Source organism: Platalea leucorodia, assembly GCF_965183815.1.
Source record: "Platalea leucorodia genome assembly, chromosome: 4".
Lineage (NCBI taxonomy): Eukaryota > Metazoa > Chordata > Aves > Pelecaniformes > Threskiornithidae > Platalea > Platalea leucorodia.
Genome location: NC_138826.1, coordinates 31296979 through 31322089, shown reverse-complemented (window position 1 = coordinate 31322089; position 25111 = coordinate 31296979). Strand labels below are relative to the sequence as shown.

The following is a 25111-nucleotide window of genomic DNA, read 5'->3' as shown; positions in this document are numbered from 1 at the left end:
TCTCTTTCAGGACTTTGGCCTTCCTGCAGTTTGTGACCTTTTTGCCTGTATGAAACTCAATGGAGATAAAGAAAAATGGCTGTATCGGACTCCTTTACAGGTAGGATGGACAGAATCTATTAGAACAGCTGAGCCTAAACATAACTCAGGGGTACAGAATACAGATGATGGCAGCTAACTGACATCTTCAGAGTTCTCTATATGTAATGTTTAACAGCATTGTGATTTTCTCCCCATATACCTTTCTAACAGCTTGGACCATGCTATTTCTTCCTTATTCCTCCTCTTTTGATCACAAGCCAGGGAGGGAATTACTAATGTTCTTGAGTAAATCACTCTTCAACTGATTGACGCTTGGTAAAATCTTGGTAACTTCTATTGTAACTAGAATGTGCAATTAATGTCTAAATTTCCAGGCAGCTTCTTTCTTATCTCAGTAGTGTGTTTACAGCTGACATCACGTTTCTCCTCTCTACCAAGATAGCTCTTTATAATTGTTTTTGAAATTAATGACAAAAGTCCTTCTTAGCAGGCGTACTTCAAACCCTAAAGGGCAAGATACTCAGTCCTAGGAAGTATTTTAGTATGATTCCTGCCCCCCCCCCCCGGTGTTTTATACATGTGTTTTTCCAAAAGTGTTGCTTTCTGTTTATCAAAGAGAATAACACAATTTTAAATTTGTTTAGATGTGAAGAACTGGAAGCGTTGAAATCGTCCCCTTCCTGCTGATCAATCGCACATCATGCTGAGTGACTGCAGCCAGCTGAATTCTTGTGTTTGTGTTTGCCGTCTGCTTTTTCTTCTAAAATTATAACAAAAAGAAAGATTTCTCATATAACAGATTTACGGTGCAGAAGATGCCTTTTTGTTATGATTAATTCTGAAATGTAAACCCACTGAGCATAAGCAATCTGATACTATAGAGGTGTTAGTAAATTCGTGTCTGTTATGGGACTACGTGAATCTTCTTTCATGGGTTCTCACTTGAAGTATGTTGAAGCCAGTGCAAATATAAAGCAAAATCTCTCTGGTGCTGTGAAACGTCCACCTTTAGCAGTGACTTTAGAAGTGTTGCCGTTCCTTTCAGCTGCTACAACTTTGTCATGGGTTGGGTTCCAGCTTACTGGGATTGCAAGATAACTTAGGCTGTATTTGGAAGCAATTTCTTTTATTGAGCAGTTGCTGACTTTTAAAGGTTTCATTTGCGTCTTGTATTGGTGCATCTCCCGGCTGAGTATGTGTAGTCCAGATTTTGAAAAAGACATGAATTTATGGGACCTGACACATGACAGGAGAATTGGTAATTTAGTTTTGAATAACAACTCTTCTTGCCAATTTTTGAGCCATTCAGAGAACAGGGTAGGGTGTTAATTTTCATGCATCAGTAGATCAGATCCTACCACGTCCCCAGCATTTAGTAACTATTTGAATTTCACTGAAAAAGCTGTAAGGTGAAATGTGTACGTTTCTGCTAGTTTTAGATAATTCATAATGAACTTTTATTGACTAAACCACTGGAAAGCAGGCATCTTAGCCACATAATATTTAAAGGTAATATTTGGGGAATTTGATGCCTTGTCATCAGATTGATGTCATGCTGTTGGAAACACTAACTTGGCAAACTGCGTGGCTCTCACTGATCCATTTTAAAGATATTTAAGCTGTGGGTTTCCATGTTGTTATGCATATGAAAGCGGGGACACGTACCTCTGATCCCTATAGCTTGTGGACATAGTGTGAGCAATACCTCTGTAGGTATTTAGCATTTTGAGCCCGTAGGAGACGAGGGTGGAGATGTTAGATGGAAATGTGGATCATGCCTGTCAGCTTGCATGAAAAACTGTGAAGTTACATAGTTTCTGGTGCAGCTTCTACTCACTTAACAAATTGTTCTTAATGACTATAAAAATAGCCTCCCCTTCTCCCCATCCCTGCAGCCTGCCTGGGAATAAAAGGGATTTCAGTCCTTCACAACACTGTAGAAAAGAAATTATTAGCAAGATCCAACCTTGGTATCACTTTGCAGTGTGAACACGTTCCCGTCTGACAGAACCTGTGCATGTGGTTAAAAATACGTTTTTAGTCTGAGGGGAGGGACGCTGCGCATCTGAAACCGGACCCCAAAAGGGCTTAACGTCAGCGGACCACTTGAGGCTTTCGTACGTTCATAGTTGGGGCTTTCTGCTGGAAGCAGAAAGCTGTTTTTGAAGTTCACTTTCCCCTTTGAACGTGTCCTTGTTGCTGCATGGGAAGACCGCACTGTGACTAACTCCAATAATAGCCTAATTTGATTAGCAGTTGAACTTAATGCGGGTGATTGACGTGCAGCCCACCTCTTATAATTCCTTGTAGTCGTCATTGTGTGCTACTTTGTCAGTTCATTATGAGCCTTTAAAACTTGGGGGTATGTATTCCTTTACTTACTCAACTGACTTGTTATCACTAATTGATATTTATGTAAAACATCAATTAGTCTTTTCCATTAAAAAATAATTGCAACCCAAGGTGTGGTACGTCTCCTTTGCAAGGCGGTTAACAAAAAATGCTGCGGCACGTTGCCTACTTCACTTCTGTTTGGATGCCGCTGCAGCTGTGCGTCCGTGCCCGGACTGGATTCGCACGTTTTAGTTCTTCATTTCACCACGAGCTGCAGTGGCGCGGAGCCCCGCAGTCACACCGGGCTGTCAGTTACTGCGCCGAAACGTTCGCCCCTGGACAGGCGGCTGGTGCGTCCGGGTCACCTGGCCTTTACTCAGCTGCTGTAAGAAATACAGATTTAGACGAAATGATGTTTTTTTTAATCACTCTTGAATACTTAAGGAGGATTTATGGATTTTAGTGGCCCTCTGTCCTCTTCTCCCATGGCTGCAGAACATCTGTGGTCTGGCTGCGCAACTGGAAGTTAGTTCCTCTCTGGCTCTTCTGCTCTCGGGCGTTTTGAACATCAGGCTCCCTGCATGTTTTGTTCCTCCTCGGAGGATTTTCCATTCCTTTAAACTGGCAGAAGTGACTTAATCCAGGCTGCGTTGTAGCATTAAGAGAACATTCTCATGAGACAGCGTGCAGCTGGGCCTGGCAGCCTTTCAACCACGGTATCTGGAATTTTATGCGTGGGTGTACATACACACAGTTTTAATAAATGGACTAGAGGTTCTTTGTTAGAAGCAGCCACGTGCAGAACTCCTGAACACACATCCTCAGTATAGCTTTCAAAGAGAGGGAGAAAAATACTTCAGGTCTTCCAAAGACAAGGGCGGTAGAGTAGCCGGAGCAGGGAATGCTATTCCTGGCTTCTGCGGCTAACACTGGCAGACCTTTTTTTGAGCAATCCGAGATTACCAGACTGTACCGAGGAATGGGGTCCTCTCTGAAATGCTTACTTCTACTTCTCTCCCTCCCTGTGGAGCTGGAGCAGGTACCTCCCACTTCTTCCTCAGCTGAGTTTCTGTAACAAATAAATCCCCCTAACTCACTTCTGTGCAAAATAACCGAAATGCTTTGTGGTCACATAACGTGTGTATTGGTGAAGGTATGGAGCTTTATGGCTAATTTCAGGTGGGAGACTCTTCACGAGCCGAGCGCCTGCCTGGTGAAGGCCCGTGACGCCCCTGCCCCGGGCAGCTGCTGCGGGCACCAAGGGAAGGCGCCCCAGACTTCAGCCCGTGGAAAGGCCAGCGCTTGACAGGCAGATACTGGTGGCAGCAGCGCAGGCTAGGAGTCAAGAAAGCAAACTTCCCTCTGCTAGATACACACACGGAGCCTGGGGAAGCCCTTCGCCAAGGTGTGAGTCAGCACGGCTGCAGAGCCTCGTGAAGAAAGGAGCAGGAGGGCGCGAGTGGCAGCGGAGGCGTCCTTCCCTCCCAAGTACCTCCCTGGAGCAGGGCTGCCGGCAGGGCTCCCGGGCACGCCGCCGCCCACCCAAACCTGCTGCGGTGCAAGCCTGGCAGCCGCGCTCGCCCGGCAGGGAGAGAGGGCGGCTGATGGCGGGGAAGGGACACCCGAGGGGAACACGAGACCAGTGTTAACGATGCTGTGAAAGTACCAAAACAGGCTGTGGTACCCTTTGGTGTCCCTGCAGTGCCTGGCATTCAACAGCACAGGCCGATACTCACAGAGTGCACGAAGCTCCACCTAAAACATACCAATTTCCTAACTATCTACGATTTATTATGCACGGGGTAACCTGCTGTTAAGGCATAAAAAAGTATTTTCCCCCCTTCTTTTTCAGTCCCAGATTAGGTCCGAGGAAACAAGCTATGAACACTGGATCATTTTTCTGCCCTAGCATACATTTCCCTCCTGTTCTCAGAAGCCGCTTCTGCTGCATTGAGGAAGCTGGAGATTCCTACCACATGACTAGTGATTTTTTTCAACAAATTCCCCCAACTGTACGAGAAGTCACCTGCTGACAGGGAATGGTGAAATTGCTTTTCTCCGTTCCAAAGACTGCACAGAAGCAGCTTTACAAGGTTCAAAAAGCTTTCGTTATACCTGTTATCTCAGACTCCCTCACCTGCTGCCACAGCGTGGAAAGCTGTCTCAGAGCTATCAGCAAAACTAGGTGCCATGACTGGCACTGCAAGAGGATAAAACACCGCTCTTCAAGATGGCCAAGGTCTCCCGTGCACCCATACACATTATTTATGTAATACTGCAGGGGAGGGCTGTTACTGGCTTGCCAAATCCTGTCTGCAACTTGATTTTACTTCCTTTTAGTCCTACTGAACTCAGATACACTTTTGGTCACAGCTTTAAGTAGCAAGTTTATACAGATTGTTCACCATTAAATTGTGAACACAGTAAGTCTTGATACAGAACATCACAAAGATCTTCTCTGCATTCCATACTTAAAATTTACCTCCCTCACTGCTGCTTCTGTGTTGGTTGTATTTCATAGCTCAAGCTATGGATCACTCCATACACAAACAGGTTATGAACCAAAGCTTTTAATAGCCCTAGAAACACAGCTCTTTCAGAAAAATGCACTCAGCTCTGCCCCTGAGGCAAGCAAGTCCAGGAAATCTGAGGTTATTGCAGCCCAGATAACATGCTGAGTTGTCTCAAGAGTCAGCCTAGCCTGAAGGTTGTGACAACTTTGAACTTACAAAAGCTTGTTCCGACATTATCTCCAGTGCACCTAAAGGAGAAAAGACATTTGTTAAGCGTCACAGCTTTCCCACTTCCATTAGGGGCAGAGAGCTCCTGGGTCATATTTCAGTTCCAAAAAAAAGTCTCTAGCAAAACTAAAAGACACATTGCGAAGTTCCTGACGCTTAAAAAGCGACCACCATCAGCCCCCAAATTGGCTAGCAATCCTTCATCCAGCATTGTCGAGCATGTAGGAGTGCAAGTCCTATTAACGGCGACCAAGAAACATGGGCAGGGAGGAACTCGCCAATGCCAAGGGGAAGAGAAAAAGCAGTTCAGGAAGAAAGTGCAAGCGTTTTCCTGATGGCCCACCCAACAGCACTGCGCAGCTCGCGCCTATTCACCTTTCTGCAGCCTGTGAGTAGGGCAGTTTTGTTGGTGGCATGGCCCTCAAAAAAAATGCAGGCTAGAAGGTCCAGCTCTGACACCACAACGGCGATACACAGCCCACTAAAAGACAGTGAAACATAAGGCTTAACAGGAAACAGCATTTACAAAGCCGGTGAGGAAAGACCAGTTGTCTTTCCTTTATGCTACAGCTAGTTAAGTGCTGGCATAAAGCATCTACTTTGACCTGGCATCCCCGTACAGCTAATTGAGTTCACCTGTGAAGGCTCGTTAGCTAAAACACTTGCTCTATAAAAAGCCAGTCTCAGAGGCAACCTCTTCCTAAAAAGGCTTCTCAACAAAGCTGAATTTCTTCTCAGAGGAAGGTAAGAGCTACTACTTTTCATCTCCTGCTTTTTTTTTGTTGTTGTTTCTATTTTTGTGAATGCAACATAGTTATCAAGAGCTGTTTCAGTAGGGAGAATTCAAGTAACGTAACCTCTTGTTTTGCATTAAGTTGTCTACTGAGAGGTAAGTTTCTCATTTTTCCCTTGCCCTGCCTTCGCACTGTCTCAGACCTGTTTAATTGTTTACAGACTCTATTTAAAACCTGAAGGATTAAGCTGTTATACAATAACTCTAATTACTGAACTAATTTACAACCTACTGTTTAATTTATCTGCAAACAATGCTTGCTACATGGTTTAATTTTAACACTGGAGAAGGAGTAGGTTCATCACATCTCTTTATTCTGCCAATGACCTACAAACATCGCTTGGGGGGGGGGGGGGGGAGCATATCCCTAATTAAAAATCCTGTAATAGGCAACGAGAGGAGTACTTATACTGTTTGGTTTCTAACCGTTGGCTAAACAAGTTCTGAAGTCCTGGAGCACCCAAATATCTTGATAACCCACTGGCAGCTGTTCTGCAACAGCAACTGTACCTCACCCAGAAACAACCAGTTCCTTATTTATTGGAGCAAATAAGGGAGTGGAGTCAAGCCCTGGTATGCCTCACCATCACCTCGCATCAGGAGACAATCAGCCTGTTAGTTCACTTCCCCTCACCCACTAACTCCCCCAGGATTTTATCACGCTGGTCCTTCAAAACAAAACTGTAAATAAAGAGTCACTGGATGCTGCCCATTTTTGTCTTATCAGTAATAAGAACAGCAAGGCGTAGAAACGGTATTGCTTAAGTACCACCCTTTTTATTAATGATGATGTCCCTTTTTACAGCTTACCCTGCGCTGCCAGAATAACAAGCCTTGCCCTGTGCCAGCTGCTACTTAAGGCTCCCGCTGGCTCCAGCTGCCCGGGCGCTGCCCGGCCGGGTGATGCACGTTGAAAGACTGCAGCGAATAGCTCCATGGACACAGACTTTATTATGCAGTGCTATCGCTGTAGTACACGCAACCAAACAAACCTGGTAGCGCAGCAGGTACAGCTATGGGACTTGAGCATGCCTCGTAGCTCTGGCCCAGGGCTAGCTGGTGAGCGTGTCAGGGAGACTCTATCTCGGTGGCCACTCTGTTCCCTTGCAGGTCCAACAAGTATTGCTGCCTCTCCAGCGACTGGCTGGCAGGAAAGAAAGGGCCAGTCCAGCTACACGGTGTCAAGAGGTTCCTCCCAGCATAGCTTCCTTCGGTTTCACACTAATTGTAAATAAAATAGGAAGGGGCACCAGACAGATCTCGCAGCTGATTTGATTGGTGACTATGCAAGCGTGTCCTCCGTCCAGCACCGGCTGCCCTGCTCAGAGGGACTGCCGGGCTATGGAGCCCTTCATGTGCTCCCAGTTGTTATACAGAGCGTAGAGGCCAGTAAGCGTCAGACCTGCAATACCACCTCGTGCTATCCCACGCACTCCACCTGAAAAAGAGAAACAGATTAAAATCCATTAAAGTTACATCTGAGGAAATGGTCAGCTACAGCAACTTCCAAGAAGCTGCTCAAATCCATCAGGCATCTTAATGAAACACAATTTTTCTTTTTTGAATAACTTTCTAGAAAGGGTACCTGTGCTGATTCTACCCTCCCCTCTAAGCTGCTGCCAGGCTCAAGAAAGGTCATTCCTGATCCTGACCCCAATTCCGCTGGTATGACTTCTCAAACTATGTTACTGCCTGAGTGAACTGCCACAATGGCTTTTCCCAAGTCCTGCTTTATCTATTCCATCTGTCCTCAATGCAGGTGTTTACAGACAGATATGATCTCTTCCTGCTTTAAGAACTCCTCCATTTAGGATTTTGGATGAGGAATAATAATCATATTCATCACAGTAACAAGGTTTGGGGGGGAGGAGAAAGGGCAGGAAGGAATAAGTGAACGCAACAGCAGCTGATGTGGACATGACCTTGGGCGCCAGAGATTCACGAGGGCCGTCACGCAGAACAGCTTCTGTGTCTTTGGAATTTTAAGCCTTTTGAAAAAAATCAAAAGGTAAATGAAAAAAGTAGTAGGCAAAAATACAGGGCAAGTTTGGCTAATCCCAGCAGCCAGCACACCTGGCTGGAGCTAGGAGTCAGATGGCACCACAACTCCATTCCACCCATGTGAGGGTTGTGGTGTACAGGGGCAGAAGTAGAGACTTCTGTTGCTTTTACTAAACAGCAGAATGTTTCTGTTCCTCATTAATAGAAATTGTCTTGGTAAAGATCCCAGAATGCACTACGAACAAAATGCACACGAACACCTGAGAGTATGACTCTCAATACTATGAAAACTTCACTGAGTTTGGTTCTGCAATGTTTGTCAATCCCAGCCAAAGCAAGTTAGATAATGTGTACAGTATACAGAACAAGGCCAGTTTCCACTTACAGCCAGATAAAACCTGCCCGCTTTATTGGTAGAACGGATAGTGGAATTCAGGTTCCTCAAACTTGAAAAGAAATGCATCTCAGTAATCAGTGATTTTTTTTTTTTCATTATGGGTCATAAAGTTGTCTCACAGAGTTGCATTTAGGCTTGTAGTGGGGCAAGAAGCTGTTGGCGTCGGCTAGACTGAGACTGTGTTACCTGTGCTGCAAGATCAAATGGATTTCATTGGAGTTGTTAAACCTACTCAACATTGCCCAGGCACGTAACGAAACCAAGAACGTGCAGAAGTGATAGCAGAAGTTGGACTTGGTACTAGAGGTCATGTCTAGCTGTAGTTTCTAGAGATTTCACTGCCAGACCAGCTATGATGATTCAAAGTTTTATTTGGATATTAGGTTGAGTTCACTGTTGGGAACTCTACAGCTCTAAGGAAAGCCATACTGATTATGCACCTATGTGCCTAAATCAGGATTTGGGAATGCAAATGGAGTTGCACAAAAGGCTTTTCACATGAAGGGGTTGCAGCTGGGTACACAGAACTAACCATGTGCAAGCTGCTTCTGGCAAAAAGCCACAGGTGAAATTTAAAGGACACTTTGTGCAAAACAAATATTTGAGAATCTGTAAAAATACTAACTCCTTGTTACTTTTGGGAAAATGAATAAAACATTAGAGAGCTTGATTTTCTGCTGTTTATATTAGGAAGCAATTGCTCACAGAAGAAAGCCCCAAAGAGGGCTCCTAATCGTTTTGGTGTATAGGAAAATGCACGAAATGTGAAACGTTCTCACAGAACACAACACGGTACAGAGCTATGACTATTCCCATAGGCTCCTCCCTCAGCCCCCAGGTTCCATTCCCCTCCTTTCCCCGTAAAATCCTGTTCTTCCTATGGAAGAAAGGTAGGTTGAAGGCTGATCAAGCCTGGTTCCAGATTCTTGGAAGTTAGGATTGTACAAGAAAGGTATCATCTTTAATTTGGACAGCTGAGTTACTTTCTAGCATCCATGCAGACTTGGACACAGGGCTGCTGAGATGCACTGCTCCAAACACAAAAAAAATGTTAATATTTTCATGTGCTAAGGTCAGCCAGGTGAGGATGGCAGCTCTGAATCCACTTACAAAGTGTCAACCACCGGGCCTAAAGCAGTTTGTAGGTCTTCCAGACAAATTGGGGGCTTTGCTGAAGATGTTTCAGTGGAAGCCTGTTTCACAAACACGAACTAAACTTGTGCAGTTGGTATAGGTGCATTACTGAGTTGGTTAGAAAAAATCCAAGAAGAAAACATGTAGGGAACCTGGTAAGAAACATTTCTTACATCTCGGCTACAAAATTGTACTGGTAATTTGTTTTGTAGCAGTTGCACCTGGTTTCTGAACTATCCACAGTAATTACAAAAAAGGGAGAGAGAAAAACTTTCCTTTCCCTAACTGGTTAGGTTTGTGTTTGAGTAAATACCTCCAGGTCTGTGGCAGACATTAAACAGTAATGCACTGCAGAATGCAGCCTGGTTGCTGGGCAGGAAATGTTAAGCCCTCTGAGAAGATTACCTTGTTAAAAAAAAAAAAAAAGTAAAAAATTCTCCACTCCCATCCCAGCTGTGTTTGCATGATAGAACACATTCCCACCCCTCCTCTGCAATCACTCTCTGCAAGCCTCTGATACCGAGTCTGCCTTGACAAACCCTGCTAGAAATGTGGTCGTAAGCCTCTAATCTTGCATGTCTGAGTAAGATAACTTCAAGTTTCAGCTGACAGACATTTCTGAAAGCAGGTATTTTGAGATCAGGCAACTTGCACAATAGTTGAGAAGCTGCTAGGGGTTTCCAAAGATACATGTGATGCTCTCTAAATGAGAATTTAGTTCTCTGTTTGGCTTTAGCTGCTGCACCCTTTCACCACAGAGTACTGTCCCTCTTCCATGCATTTAAAATAGGTTTCAGAGTACACTATGCAATGACACACAACATTCTAATAGCACAGCTTTGCATTTCTTCATAGCGTGATCCACTCCTAACACTGAACTTGACCCATATAGTAGGTAAAACCACTCCCTATATTGTATAACATGAGGGCAAAATCTTCCATTTAGGACCTTACTGTCTCTATTTTCAGAATGTGTTACTCCACTACCCTGGGACAGTTCCTGAGATGTTTAAAGCAAGAACCATCCAACAGCAAACATCAGAAATACCTTAACTGAAAACCCAGGCCCACGTATTTATGCCAAACAAAAGAAGTGTAATATTTCAGCTGTAATTAGTTTTCTGTCTTCCAATCTCTCTCTCTCAGATATTCAGAATGCAAACAGTTTCTCTTCCTTTAGGGCTTCCAGGAACAAAAATATTTTTAAATGCTTTAAAGGGTTTGACTTTTCAAATGTACAAGGCAACCTCAGTTTTGCTCCACATTCAAGCACAGTGGTAGCTAACCAGACCCTCTGAACCATCAGGCAGACATTTGCTTGAACACCTGTGGGTGGTTCTATGTCAATAGAAAATTGACAGTTTCCTCCTGCTGCTCCACAGGGGTCGTTTTATGAAATCTTGTAAGTGTGGGCAAAGTCTATGGGTACAGAAATTACTGAGGAAACTGATAAATTTATTTTTGAAAACAAGATACATTCCAGAAAAGCATCTTCCACTTTCATACTGCTACAGCTAAGACAGTATTATGCTTAAAATACAGAAACAACAAAGCTTGAAACAGGAAAAATGTCCTGTAGTTACTGTGGTGTGAAGGCTAAACTAGAAAAACAGTAAGAATTTAGAATTTAATTTACAAATTTAGAAGTATTAAAGCTGTTGAAGTTACTTTGCAAACATTATTAAAATTCCCTCTTTTCTCACGGAGTGAAAGCAGCAGCACCTGACTGACAGGAGACTACTTCGGCTGCTGTAAATGCCAGCAAGAACCCCAAAAATCCCTGCAGCACTGCTTTCAGTGACCATGTGTATTCCTAGACATTGGCCCTCAAGTCACAAAGCAAGCCTCATCTGCTTGTAGTTTGCCCTTCTCTTTCTTATTTCAGACCCAAACCGAAATCCTTTCACTAAACACCATTTGATTAATAGTCCTAGAGACCTGTTATGTTAAAAGCAGGTTTTAACAGAGGTTCGTAATTCCTAAAACACCTGACTGCTCTGAACTTCAAAGTTCAGAAGCAAATCCTTTACTTGCTTTTCTTGAAATAATGCAGAAAATTAAGCCATCCCAGGGCCATACCTGCAGCAGTCTACAAAAAGCTCCTCTTTCCCCCTCCCCACCAAACAGAAACAAGAAAAAAATCCTGTCTGGTCCAAAGAAAAACACAGATTGAGCCCACAGGGAAGAGGCTTTTATAGCTCAAGAAGTAGTTAGCTAACACAACTCCCTTGAACTCTTACCCCCTGAATATCACTGGCTCTGGCCAGACTTTACTGCTAGCACTAAAACATTTAGCCCTTCTTAATTATTTCATAATGACTTTATGAATTAATATGTCAATGACATATTGACTTTTCAGGGTTGCGTTCTGAGGTCTTAAAATGACAACTACTCCCTTCAGCTATTGCTAGCCTGGAATTCCCTTCTCTTCAGATTTACAACATTTTATACCAAATCATGTAACATCTATTGTGCAAAAGGCACGAGATGCTCTATCAAGTATTGGGTTCCTACTGCACAGAAGTACAGTAAACAAAATAATTTAGTTTGTCCAAGGCATTACTTTATTTTTGTTCCTGTTTTCTCTAACCTTGAGTAGAAAAAAAATTATCTAAGAAAAAGAACATCTACAACCTGTGCAACCCTCAGATAAGAGGTAAAGGTTATTTAACTTTTTTGCTTACTGAAGTCTCTGTCAGGAATTTCAATGAGAAATTAATGGCTGTCACACTGGGTCAGACCAAAGTCCCACCTAGCTCAGTATCTTTTACCTGAGAGATCAATCCTGCATGCTTGAGGAGGAGTGCAAAATCCTCAGCCAGCTCTACCTTTGTGACATGATGACTGGAACCATGTGCATTTTCATGGTGGGAGGGAATAACAGTGACGTAGTGCACGGTGACAATCATCTCTGTGATTTTTGCTACTTTCAGAGACTAATACAATTATGAGAAAACAAACTAAAGAGGCTTGATTTAGAAAAGAGGTTGAAAATGCATGCAAGGGGGCTACATATTTGTTTGTTTCAAGATATGTTACTTTTTGTGCTTAGTAACATTTATCAGAAAAAACTTGGCATAACAGATCTTAATTTCTGCCTTTGCTTGAAATTGAAGAATAAAGAATAGTAGCTTATTAAATGGAAAAGCCATCCTCATGGACTTAGGCTATCAGATTCCCTTTAGCAAAACTCTAACAGGGCTGACTAAGTTGCAACAACATTTCTACTACATAGGCCACTGGCAAAGGAACACAAAGGGTTTTCTTTCATGCGTCACTCAACTTCTACCCAGAACATTCAATTTGTGAGCTCAAAACACAGCTTCCACGAAGTTGCAAGTCTAGTAACAAGTTAATGCCGTACTTGCATTGCTACATTTGGTCTAAAATCTAGTAAGTAATCTTAGTATTAAATTTCATCTCAAACAAATGTGAGAACTAGAGATCACTTTGGTCAAAGGGATCAACTAGTGTGCTGTTTCAAAGTTCCTCAAATCCATTTTACTTTCACTCAATTCAACATCTGTTAATCTAAGCCATACGGTATGCCGAGACAGATTCCAGCCTAACACTTGTGTATAATGTCAGGTTAATGGCATCTGACTCACTTCAAGGAGGACCATCGGAAGTCTTGGGGACTTAACTGCTTTAGTCACTTGTAAGGGGGAACTTTCAGTGACTAATGCCACTTCCAGTGAACAGAGCAGGGCTGAACTCCACAGTCCTTACTTGCAGACTTTTTAATCTTCTTATACACAAGCTGTGTCTTAAGTAGCCTTGCACAAAACCGCTCACAATCTAATGGCTTTAGAACATGCATATTTTGGAAAGCCTTTTTTGCTTGACTGCTGGCATTTTGGTAATGATTAACACCTCTACAAGGACAAATTGTGAAAACTGGGACCAGTTTGGGGCAACAAATCTTGCCTTGAAAAAGTCTTCCCACTTTTTGTTTTCCTGTCTACTCCTCCCCCTCAGCAAAGGCTTAATCATTTGTTTCAGAAATTCAATCTAGGCTTTGTAGTGTACCCAAGAGTATTTTTCAGTGCAGCAGGGTTGCTGATGGGATTCCTCCACCAGTGCTATGTTTAAACATGAACCAGAAAGTCATAATTAAAAAACCTGCCATACTTCATACAGTTTCTTCTTAAATACGTTCCTGATCTCTTTACAAAACAGGAATGATGGAAGTGGGAAATCTGAGTGTTTGAACAGCGTTGCCTCCAAATCTGTATCTACCCTTTGTGGATTACAGAACACCCTTGATTTGAAATGGTGTGACACTAAAATATGGGGATTTATAACAGAAAATGTCCCTGATGGCTTTCAAATTTTCCTTTTTTAATGCCATCACAACACGGCATTCCATGTAACACAGGAAATGACTATAATTTTTATATATGTCACAGATGTGAACTGATCATTTGCATATGGTTTAAATATTCAAGATTTTTTTAGGTAAATATATACTGATGCTGGGTAAAGGCATAACTTAGAGGGAAGCTTTACCATACAGAATTAGGAAGGGCATTCTGGTATAAGGTGACAGGAGAGGAAGCATGGGAGAAGCAGTAAGACATAGCATAAAAGAAAAAAAGGAAAATAAGATTGTAATTAAATTCTTCAAACAGATGTGAATATCATCTTTTTCACTTCCAGAACTAATCCTTGACCTCTAAGGTGTACTGTGCCACTCAAATTTCCTCTATACGGTGAAAAATGTATTTCTTTTGAGTTTCTGTACACTACGGTTCATACGTACAACACATACTTGAAATACAATACTGTAATGAATACAGGCTTATTCACTACGTTCACCTTTATTGGTGCTACTATTAGCTCAGTAGATCTTATGCTACCAAATAGAAGTTCCACTGGCAAGAAAATTTTTTGTAGTGTCAGATGACTGTGCATGTGCCTGGAGTAGTTATCCATGGCTGCACTGTGCCAAAAAAAAAAGAGATTACACATAATGCCAGCTCTATACTTCGGAAAGGTAAGGGGAAAGCTTCTGCTGGAGTGTAAGATGGCAGTTCTCCTTAATGATAACTTCCTACAGAAGATGTTAAGACTTCTATACTGCTACCCTATCCAGCTGTTGGCAATCTGGCATATCACTCATGAAAACCCAAATAAGCAGTTGATTACAAAAGAGCTATGTGCTCTTGCAAGGTTAAGTGCACAAGCTAGTATTTATGAAGGCTGCTCAAGCCAATTATTTCCCGTTTCAATTAGTCTAGGCCAACAGGAAAACAAGACTTCTCAAACTGTTTTGCCCTGATAAAGCTGGCCTTCAGGAGCACTTCTAAGATGCTGAGGCTCAGTCAGATATGCAAAAGTACATAGGTTAATTCTAGAATTATCTCCTCAGTAAAATACAGGTGAATCATATAGCCAAAACTTTCTCGAGGTACTTAAAACTTCCCCCCCGTGGTAATGTCAGTCTGTGGTACCCAGTAGTCCTCTAAGAAAAGATTATCCCTCCAATTGTTGAGCTTGGAATATGTGTTAACAGGCATTTTGCTGATGAAGATCAGACCCTCTCTTCTGCAAACAATTCAGTATGCATCAGCAAACTAACCTTAAAGCCATGCTGTTCTCAAATAACATTGTTTGTTGGTTTTGACCACTATGCAAAGACTAGAGTCCTACCACAAGACAACAGTTTAACAAACAGCTAAGTAATAACTTTATAAATATATTAGTTTCCCTCTGCATACTTTAATGACATGAATTTGTAAAACTGGTTTACCAAAATCTTTTGTCTTAAGGAAAAAAAAAAAAAAAAGATCCATGTTATATTTGAATTCCTGATTTTCACTTTCTTGAGAGTGAATTTTTTATTAATCGTTATTTGGAATGCAATTTTGCCTTATGCTCTATTTAGGATTGTACTGGATGAATACCACTGTTTCATTTATGCTTAGAGAAGGTAATCTCATTTTAATATTTCTAGTTATTGTTGCTTAACTTCAGAAGTAGACAGCATCACTTTAAGCTTTTTCCTTTTTGGCATTAAAAAATTAGTTTCAATTAGCTGAAAAAAGACACTTAACTGCATTGCATCTAGCAGATAACTGAGACCTATTAGTTCAATATCCCCTAACCCACACGTTCTTTTTCACAGAGATAAGACTACTTAAGGAAAACTTGCATTTAAAAAAAAATCCTAGCTGAATTAAATTGCATTCTTTCTGACTTGCACAGGACTAATAAAATAATCATGAGAGCTAAATTATGTCCGTTACACACTGAATAAATACTCAAATGTTTACTCAGATTTATCGTTAGATTGTATAAAATACATACCCGGCTCATTCTTAGCCATGTTTTTCAAGTATAGCAGGAATAAAACCAATAGTTGCTCAAGTCCATGAGTGGATACAGGCAAATGGGAACTATCTTCCAAAGTGAAAGGGGGTGGGTGGGGGGTGGAATACACGGAACACAGCTTGACTGCATCGAGATGAAAATTATTACAAGTGATTCATGTGATAGTACCTGGAGCTGCAAAAATAAAACCTACATTCTAGTTCTATGTTCCCAGTGTACCATTTTTACACTGCCGATTTTCAGAGCAGGGCAGTATTTAGTAAAAGTAATGAGAATCCTAACAACTAGGATAAAGCACAAGAAGAGGAAAAATAGAAACGTTTTGCTACTCTACCAGTGCTTTTGTATAGCATTCCTGTCAAGGTTCCAGCAGCTATGGTGTTCAGGTCATCTTCTGCACCTCGTGTTTTTTCAATGATGACTCCGAACGCACTGTAGAGTAGAGCTGGGAAAGAAAAACATATCAAAAAATTAAAGTTAAAGCTCCCATTCTCTGAGACACAAGACTCAGAATCCAGGCTCAGTATTTAGACTATGCTTCTGAAGCACAGATTTTCTGTTTATTTAAAGTGGGGGATTAGATTGCTTGGGATTTGACATTTACAGCTGCTTCACTTCTGCCTGTGTGTGAAAACTTTGTCCCTGAAGGGCCTTTTGCTTTAGGAGAACTTTGGGGAATGTCCCAGAAAGGATTAGAAAAAGAAGTGCATGGGCTTTTAGCATGGATGCATATATAATCTATGCATTTTGATGAAGGGAGAAGGCACCCCCATCCTCACGCCTCATGATATAATCATATTTCATGCTGACAAATAACAGTCGAGTATGTCATCATTTTAAAGTGATAAAGACACCATGCCACTTTAATTCATCCCTTGTCCTCCAAGAATTTGAAATCTTTACTTCTGCTAAAAAGCATGTAAATACTTCATAAGCAACGATATTAATGTCAATGAGCTGAACAGTAGCATCTTTCTCCATTCAGCATAGGCAATAGTATTTTACCTTGTCTTAGTAGCATGTAGTATTAACAATGAGGGGAAGGAAGAGCTGAATTCAACAACACTTTTTTAAAATAGTTTAACCCAGATGTTGCTACCTCTGTTCAGGAACAGAATGACAAAAATTGTCAGTAGTGACAACAGGAATTTTTGAGGTACAGAAATGCTGCACAAGTGAAATAAGATGCAAAAATACTTCAGCTCCTTGAAAGGAACTTCTCTGGTAGTTAGGACAAGGCAGAGCTATACCAAATCCCAAAATATCAAGTTCTGCTTAACTCTGACTTCAGAGGCCATATTTTATAAGAAAAATAACAATTTGTTACTGGAATGCACAAACATTTTCTTGAGTAATCTTTCTTCAAACACAGCTGAAAAAACCTGTTAATGTGTCACTTAACCTGGAACCTTGAACTGTAGTGTGCCTGCATCTGGGTTTTCAGACATGCTTTGATTAGATTTGGAATACAAAATAAGAAAAAAACCAAACCAAACAAAAAAACCAACAAAACCCCCCAAAATCGCACCATAAAACTCACTAGGTAATATGCATCTCTTATGAAAAGTGCCATTCTCACTGTAGTTCAGAATCCCATCTCTAACCGTGGTCTCTATTCTATGCCTCAAAAGTTGATGTCTGAGTTAAATGGCAAGCTAATCTACTCTTTAGAAATAAGACTGAAACAACGCAGTAAATGCAACTTAGCCTATGCTTTGATGCATTTTTCAAAATTCATATATATGTAGACTGGGTTATAACATGATGTAATCTCTGTTTTAAATATTGATCATTTCTCTTCTGTTATCACTTTGTGGGGCAATGAGTTCCATCATTAATCTTCAAAAGAATTTAATCAGTTTTGGATTTCTCCTTTCAAAGTAACTGAGCACCCTTTGCTCTTTTAGGAGTGGGGTGGGAGAGAAGCCAAAGAGCTTGCATTCTCTAGGGCATTAGTTATTCCGCTGACTTTTATGAAATCACCTGCAGTTGTTTTTCTGAGGCAACTGATGTGATTTTATTTCCTGTCCCCCTCAAACCTCAGTTCACAGAAATGTCTTTCTCATACATCAGGCTTGCGATCATTTTCTTTTCTCTTTTTTTTTAACCTGTATTAGTTATAAGCAACATTTAGATTTAAAGTTGGTGGTCTCATATGTGATTTTTCTAGCTAAGCTACCATCATAAAAGGATAAATCTTTGTAGTGACCATCATGTTTCTTCTACAGATAAACATTTTGTTGACTCTTTAACTGGAAACAGGCATCAGGCAGTTGCTCACATAACCACTCAGTCTCTTCTTAGGTTAGTAAAGTTATTTCAGAAGTGTCCAACTATAAATTGTGAATTAACTGGAACTTATTAACAAGTAAGCATTACACATAATTTTCAGTTATTCCTGTCATTCCATAGCTAGAGTCTTGTTCGTAACATACTAAAAATTTTGGGGTTTAATTACAGGCTTTTGGCTACTTATGCTTCAAATCCTATTTTGGCCTTTAATTTCCTTTTCAATGTCTACTGAAATGCTGTCATGTCCCAAAGAAAAAAACCTGTGGTTTTTCCTGATAGATTTCATAATGAATATTTAGAGAATACACTTTCCCATCAGTTACACCTTTAAACTCTTTGTCTTACAAAATAACGAGTTTACTTACCCAGAGATCCCAGAGTGTTAGCCCATAACGCTCCTTGCCTTGTCACCATATTTAGAATTCTATAAAGGAGTTAAAAAGGTATTAAAACCTTTAGCTCTCTGTGTTTACATTGAGGCAGTGTTTACGATAGTAGGCATAATGTGTTTACACTATACATTTGTCTAATAAAACTGGAATAATGAACCAAAAGCCCTTCAAAACAAAACAGTAAGGAAAAGCACACAGCTTGGTAATACATAATCTCCTCTACTGTGCATACTACAAATAATAATGCATGCAATGCTGAAGGCAAATATTTAGTCCTGTCAAGTGTTAAGAAAATCTTGCTCTCTTTTCAAGTCAAACTTGCACCTTCCCAAGAATCCAATCTCTTCTGTTCAAATGACTTTCTAACCCTAGCTGATATATGTTCCTGACACAGTGACTACATGTAGCTACTGAGAATGACTGATATGCTGATTTAACTGGGTAAGAGAGCTCCAAGAAAGCTAGAGTGTTCTTCTAGAAGGTGCAAGCAATACAGGGACCATGTGTCAGGCAGCATGGTGATACTTGAACAAACGGGGTGGGTATTAAAAGAAAGTCTGAACCAAAGCAAGTCAAGAAGAAAAGAGGCAATCTTTTGCACTTCCACTTGTCAAACTTAGCACCCAACAAAAGGTAAAGTACCCTGAGTATTTCTGTATGTATGCTTCCAGACTAGCGCTAAAGAGGGAAAGCAAATCTTTAGCGCACTCTCAGGGAAGCACAATGCCACTTCTTCTTGGCATCAGCTGTCTCCAGAACGGTGACAACAGCAGCCAGAAGAAATGACTGATCTTTATCTCCCAGCAGTGTAACACTATCACAGGCACAGTACTGCTCTGGACAGCTGACTACCACTGGAACTTAGTTTATCATTTAAAGCAATGAAAGTGTCACACATTGTGTTCCTTCTGATTTGAGTTCATTTTCCACTACTTTTCCTTTTTATAATTTTCATTAGGAGACACAGGCCATAACTGTATATGGTTAGGTAATGAACTAAACAATAATGGAAAACTTCATTTTGAAACAAGAGAGAAAAATCCAAGAGGCTAGGGTATTGACAATCTCCCCCTAATTACAATCCCCACTCTCATTCTGCTAACATTACATTAATTCTGAATTGATGAGAAAATGCATAATTTTAATAACCATGACATACTGTGAGATATTTGATGACAGGGGACTAACAGCAAAATTCATCTGTGTAAAGGATATTAAGGATAAATTTGAAGGAAATCTAGCTAGGCAAGTCTCTTCCCTGCATCTGATTAGGGAAACATGGAACTTAATACACTGTCTCAAGGTGATGACCTTCAACAGGCCTTGCCCCTTGAAAGGCAAGGACTAACAACAGCATGTGTGCTGACTGCCACCTGCTGGGCTCGATCCATCAAAGTTTGTGCTTAACAACATGTTTTTGTCTGACCCAGCTCCTTCCGAATACATAAAATAGAATTCTGTTCATCTAGAACATTATGGAAGAGTCGTAGTTATAGTGGGGAATACTTTGGTTCTATCTTTAATTCTAGAGATGGTAAAGAAGGGGACGAAGTGTACAGAAACAATATTTTAAAAGGAGCAGAGCCAGCATAAACTGTAGAAGGAAATACTACATTCCTCCTCTAAAATTTTCTTTTCCCAAACTATTCTGGGAGAGTGAAAATTGTTTCCTCCAGTTATTTCACTTCCCTACTTTCCTATGTCTCCTTCACAGGCACTTAAGTTTTCTTATAGTTATGTCTAAACTACCAGTAATTCTAGAAGGAGAAGCATGAAAAAAAAAGTGTTCCTGTCTTCACTGTGTTCTTGGAAACAATTAGGTAAGGTGAAAACATAAGAATGCCATGGGTGTTCATGGAGGCTGTAATCCAGAACAACTTGCACCATGTCATCCCCAATGCAAATCCACGCAGGCCCAGCTTCTGCATCTTAATCTCTTCCTGGTTTTGGAAAGTTTGGGAAAGAAGAGAGAACTCACTCTCAGATAAGTCACAGCAAAAAATAGCTCAAACTAAATTGTGCTTCTCCTGGGAATACTTCAACAGATAAAAACACTGTTTTGACTTTGAAGTAGATTTCAAGTAAATATCAAAGTAGGAATTTATTCTCAAATATTTAAGGTAAGTCAGAGGGCATACCAATTGTCACTAAATGAAAAGAAAAAAGCTTGAACTGAACATCATTATAACTAGAAACATTTCATAACCTAAGGAAGACAATCACTGACTCTCATTTGTCCCTAGTAAAAACACAAAAATAGGTTTATTTTTGCAGTATATTCAGATCTAACTTTGTACAAGCTGGAAGAAACAACTCTGTCACTAAGGTGTACTTCTTTTTTTGAGATTAAATACTTACTGTACATTTCTAGGTTTTGACCATGCCATATTCTGTGTCTCCTTCAAGCCAAGTCGCAAACCATTCAGCGCACCAAATGCTGCCCCTAGTTGGCATAATATCAGTGATTACTTTTTAAGAAGAAAAAGGAACAAAAAGAACAATACTAGAAGCAAATACTGAGAATAGACCTCAGTGTATAGACTGAAGTTAAATAGCTGTTTATGTAAGACTAGACTGCAGAACAAGACATTTACAATCTCGTCAATTACTGTAGTACAGAGGTGTTACCTGGACAGCTGGGAAAAGTGAAAAACCCAACCACCTACCTGTCATACAACATCCTCCAATGGTAAAAAAGGCCAGCTCAAACCTGCCTCGAGTTTTGTTGGCTCCTGTGGGCAAGATAAACTCATCTGTATCCTGGGGGAAAACAAAACAAACACCTTTGTATTTTCCAAGTATACCTGCTTCAAAATATAGGCAATATTAAATTTTTTTTCTTTAACCCATACAATGAACTAAAGAAAAAATAGATACAACCAGTGTTTCTGGAAAACTGTTGTCTACACTAGCACAAAGATGGAATATACTATGTGTATACTTCAATAAGAATGAAAAAAGACTTTAAAAAGATAAACTAAGAGCTTTTTTTTTTTCCTAGCTGTCCTAACTTTTTATAAATTACATCAGGCAGTGAAGGAATTCATAGTGTGGGTTGTTTGTTTTTTTTAAATGACTATTTGCTTAATTATTTATTACATCTTGCAGCAGGCAATACAAGACTCACTGCCCTCTAAAAACCTTCCTGTTGTCTGATTACGCAGCACTGTTTGCTCACTGAGCAATCTATACTGATGCAGTAATGCGTTAAGGTTTCCCACTCTTGACACTAAAGAAAAACTGCCTTTGTACCAAAAGAAGTATTTCCTTGCACTAAGTGACCTATTTTGAAGACATGAAAAAGGCAAGGAATACATTCAAAACTAGTGATGATCAGGCATGAAATATGCGAGGTTGGTAGTTTTTTTACTTCTGCATCTTTCTCCCACAGGGACAGGCTCGTGTAATTGTAGACAAATCGTAAATCAGATTGGTCTAAAAAGCTAGAGAAATGGGCTGATAACTAGCGCATGTGTAGAGATAAGGTGGGCCAAGGCACTTTTTCAATATGAGACGCTGACAAGATGCACACGTTGATAAGGTGCTAAAGGAGTAAGATCTCTTTTTGTGCTTCTATGCTTTCCAGTCACAGTATTATTCACCCTCTGTTTAACTGATAGATGACCGCAACAACTGTAGGCTCAACCAATTGCATTCTGAGGGGTTTTCTTAGTCCATACTTGGCACTAAACGTGGATGACAATACAGAAAAAATATACAGCTTCTAAAATTGTGACTACTTTATCAATAAACTGAACATATAATATGGTTTCTATCTTCCCCATAACTAGATATTTGGAGAAATTCAGTGTGTACACTAGTTAGCAGTTTCTTACAATTTTCACTATTGTCCAAAAAGTCAAGATGAAGCAATTGCTGTCTATATGTAAACTATGTTTCTATAGAGACAGCCACCTCAGAAGCCCGTCCTCTAGGTTTCTGACAAAGGCTGCCATGCTATTATAGAATGCATACCTGCTGAAGGTAACAAAAGCATTGCAGAAAACACATTGGTTTGTGCCTGCGTTAATGGACTAACAAAGAAAGTGGGTTTTAAAGTCATGAGTACCATTGTACTATTTGTTATTATGGGAAGGCCAGGATCAAAATATAAGATTCTCAACAATGAGGCTGACTTTCCCTCTCCATTCTGAAAGCAAATGGATGGTCTTTAAATACAGGAGACCCTCACTACTCCACACACACACCTTCACAGACTAACCAATTTTAAAGGCTAATAAGTTCTTACATTCCAAAATATTAGCTATCTCTTTTTCCTTGAATTTTTAGAATCACAGAATGGTTAAGGTTGCAAGGGACCTGCAGGGACTGTTTAGTGCAACCGTCCCCTGCTCAGAGCAGGGTCAGCTAGTGCTGGTTGCTCAGGGCCGTACCCAGGTTTTGCACATCTCCAAGGATGGAGACCCCACAGCTTGTCTGGGCAACTTGTTCCCTTTTATTTCAATGTATTTGCTAACGCTAAACATGAAGAGCAGTGAAGTGTCACAGCACAAACGGTAGCCTCTAGTGTTACGTCAATAGGTTTTTTTAGAACTGTTTTATAAGTTACTCATGACACTAATGCCAATACCTTCTTTTCTTTTAAAGCAAGCTTTTTAAAAAAAAAAAAAAAACAACAACTATTAGTATACACACATTTTTGTTCCAAAAACTCTGTTATACCATTTTTAATACCAACATGTTCCCAGATATACTGTACTAACTAAACAAGACACCTTTAGAGCGTATTTTCGGAAGAGGTCTAAATAATCACCTAGCATTTTTTTGACCACTCAACAACAGCAGGCAAGAGTGCACCCACTTCAAACAGAGGCATATCCCCTGTTTTCTACCATTATGGGAATGTTACTTTGTAATCTTGACTACAACAGCTTCTAGTGAAAGAGAAATATAAAAAGCAGCCCCTAGAACTGCATTCAGAGCTTTCCACTTACAAAAGAAGCAGTGACCCAGTGTACCATGAAACAAAAGGCACACAGATTAGCAGATACTATACAATTGTTGACCTTCAGTGCTACTTCTGCAAAATTTAATGTTCTCAGGTAATATAAGCCACATATATAAATATATAGAAAATATTGACTAAATAAAATCATTAGGACATGCATCCTTATTGGATTAACTTAAACCTTTTCAGCTATAGTTAATATTGCTGAGAAAGGAAAACATTAAAATTATTTTACTTTCCTTATGGTGGCCTATGGGCCATCATGTTATGTCAACTAATATTAAGGTGTGTAAGGACGATAGCTATGTTATTCTGTAGAATAAAACGGAAAGCTCTACTTCATGATGGTCTCCCTTCAGCTGGGAAATGGCATAAGGAAAGTGGTATGAAATTTGCTGCTGCTGCGATGACAGCCCATACGATGACAAAGCCTGTACCCCCAGGTCTGGGGTTTGACTGGATACCTCTGTAAACTGATCAAACTCATCACAGTACAGAAACCTAATCCATCAAAAGAGTGGAGAGTTTCTGGCTGCCTTTACTGACTGAAGGGGCTCAGTGGAGGGTGTGACAAATGCCAGAACTTGTGCAAGGGCACAAGTTTGGGCTGTATGCCTCAGAGTAGGGAGGGAGACCTCCTCTTTTCAATAGCGGCAGGCTTATATTCACAATTGTCTTACATATCCTCTATACTAACACTGGTTTTCTTCTAGATGCCATGGCGCTGCAAGCTTTTATTAAGAACAGTACTGAAAAAATCGTTCCTTTCAACTGTTCATCAGTTCAAGACTTCAGTACGTGCTGCACAGCGCTGCATGGTTTTTGAGGTCTTCACGTATGACCATACAAACAACGGAATCTAGTTCAAGGCAATAAAAACAAGCTGCCTTCTCACCTGTACAAGATACCTGGGGTCCAAGTTTAAATACGGGGACAAAGGATTCATTCCAGTTACTGAAAGGAAAAAAAAAAAAAAAAAAAAAAAGAGAATACTTTAACGCCAATTTCCCTAGTGGCAATTTTAGTGGCAATTTCACATCCAGCAAGTTAAAAGGGGGCAGACCGCGTGCGCAGAAGCAGTGAAAATTCTGCGCTTAAGTTGCGCAACCGATTAAACTACGACACCGACTGACACCCCCGTTTCCAGGAATCGCTATAGGAGCAGCACGGATGGGACGCAGACGACGTCTCTGTAACCAGGGCCCCTCGCCGAGGGACGGGGCCGGAGCCGGAGCGGCAGCCCTCGCCCTCTCTCTCCCCTCCAACCCCCAGCAGGGGCAGCCGGCGGAATCGCTCTGCCTCGGCTCCCCGCCGGCGAGGCGGCCGGCCCAGCCCCGGCCCGCTGGCGGCGCGGCCCCTCGCTCGCTCGCTCGGCCGGCCCGGCCCTTTCCCCAGGCCGCGCCATGCTGATTTCCGAGAGCGGCGCTGCCGCGCCCGGCCCTGCCCCGCTGACGGGAAGCGGATACCGGCCGCCCCCCCCCAGCCAGCCTCGCCGGTCGCCCCTGCGCGCCGGTACTCACGCGGCACCCCGGCCAGGTCGGCGTGTGAGTACCCCACGCCGCCGGCGCCGAAGAGGCCGCCGAGGCCCGTGCCCTTGGAGTTGCCGCCGCCCTCCATGGCGCCGCCGGGCCCCGCGCCCGCCGCCCGCCGCCGCAACGACCTCCGCGCGCCGCCGTAAAGCGC

At 41.4% G+C, this 25111-nt stretch overlaps 2 protein-coding genes across 10 annotated transcripts in view; one reads left to right on the top strand and one right to left on the bottom strand.

The window, feature by feature from the left end:
• NCOA4 (nuclear receptor coactivator 4) overlaps nt 1-842 on the top strand; it is an 11729-nt gene extending 10887 nt beyond the window's left edge. For all 6 annotated transcript variants that reach the window (XM_082310658.1, XM_082310657.1, XM_082310660.1 and 3 more), the window contains 2 exons: nt 11-100; nt 687-842. In XM_082310658.1, coding sequence (XP_082166784.1) covers nt 11-100; nt 687-692 — 96 coding nt within the window. In that variant the 3' untranslated portion in view covers nt 693-842. The remainder of the gene's footprint in view (nt 1-10; nt 101-686) is intronic.
• Nucleotides 790-25111, bottom strand: TIMM23B (translocase of inner mitochondrial membrane 23 homolog B). Of its 4 annotated transcripts, none has more exons than XR_014228052.1 (9): nt 24949-25111; nt 24324-24382; nt 21126-21219; nt 20818-20902; nt 18433-18491; nt 16110-16220; nt 6903-7348; nt 5493-5598; nt 790-3445 (listed from the first exon to the last, which is right to left on the bottom strand). XR_014228052.1 is itself a non-coding variant. In XM_082310663.1 (7 exons), the coding sequence occupies exons 1-7, from the start codon at nt 25043-25045 to the stop codon at nt 7233-7235; spliced, it is 621 nt and encodes a 206-aa protein (XP_082166789.1). In that variant the 5' UTR covers nt 25046-25111; the 3' UTR covers nt 5612-7232. The 4 variants fall into 4 exon arrangements, 1 of the variants encoding a protein (XP_082166789.1); XR_014228053.1 differs by lacking the exon at nt 790-3445 and adding an exon at nt 3473-5137; XR_014228054.1 differs by lacking the exons at nt 790-3445; nt 5493-5598 and adding an exon at nt 3473-5137.

Coding starts and splice junctions, on each gene's coding strand:
- TIMM23B (XM_082310663.1), bottom strand. CDS start 25,045: ATGGAGGGCGGCGGCAACTCCAAGGGCACGGGCCTCGGCGGCCTCTTC. Junction 18,492..20,817: donor TCAAAACCTAGAAATGTACA/GTAAGTATTTAA, acceptor ACTCCTTTATAG/AATTCTAAATATGGTGACAA. Junction 7,349..16,109: donor AATGCTATACAAAAGCACTG/GTAGAGTAGCAA, acceptor TCTCTTTTTCAG/GTGGAGTGCGTGGGATAGCA.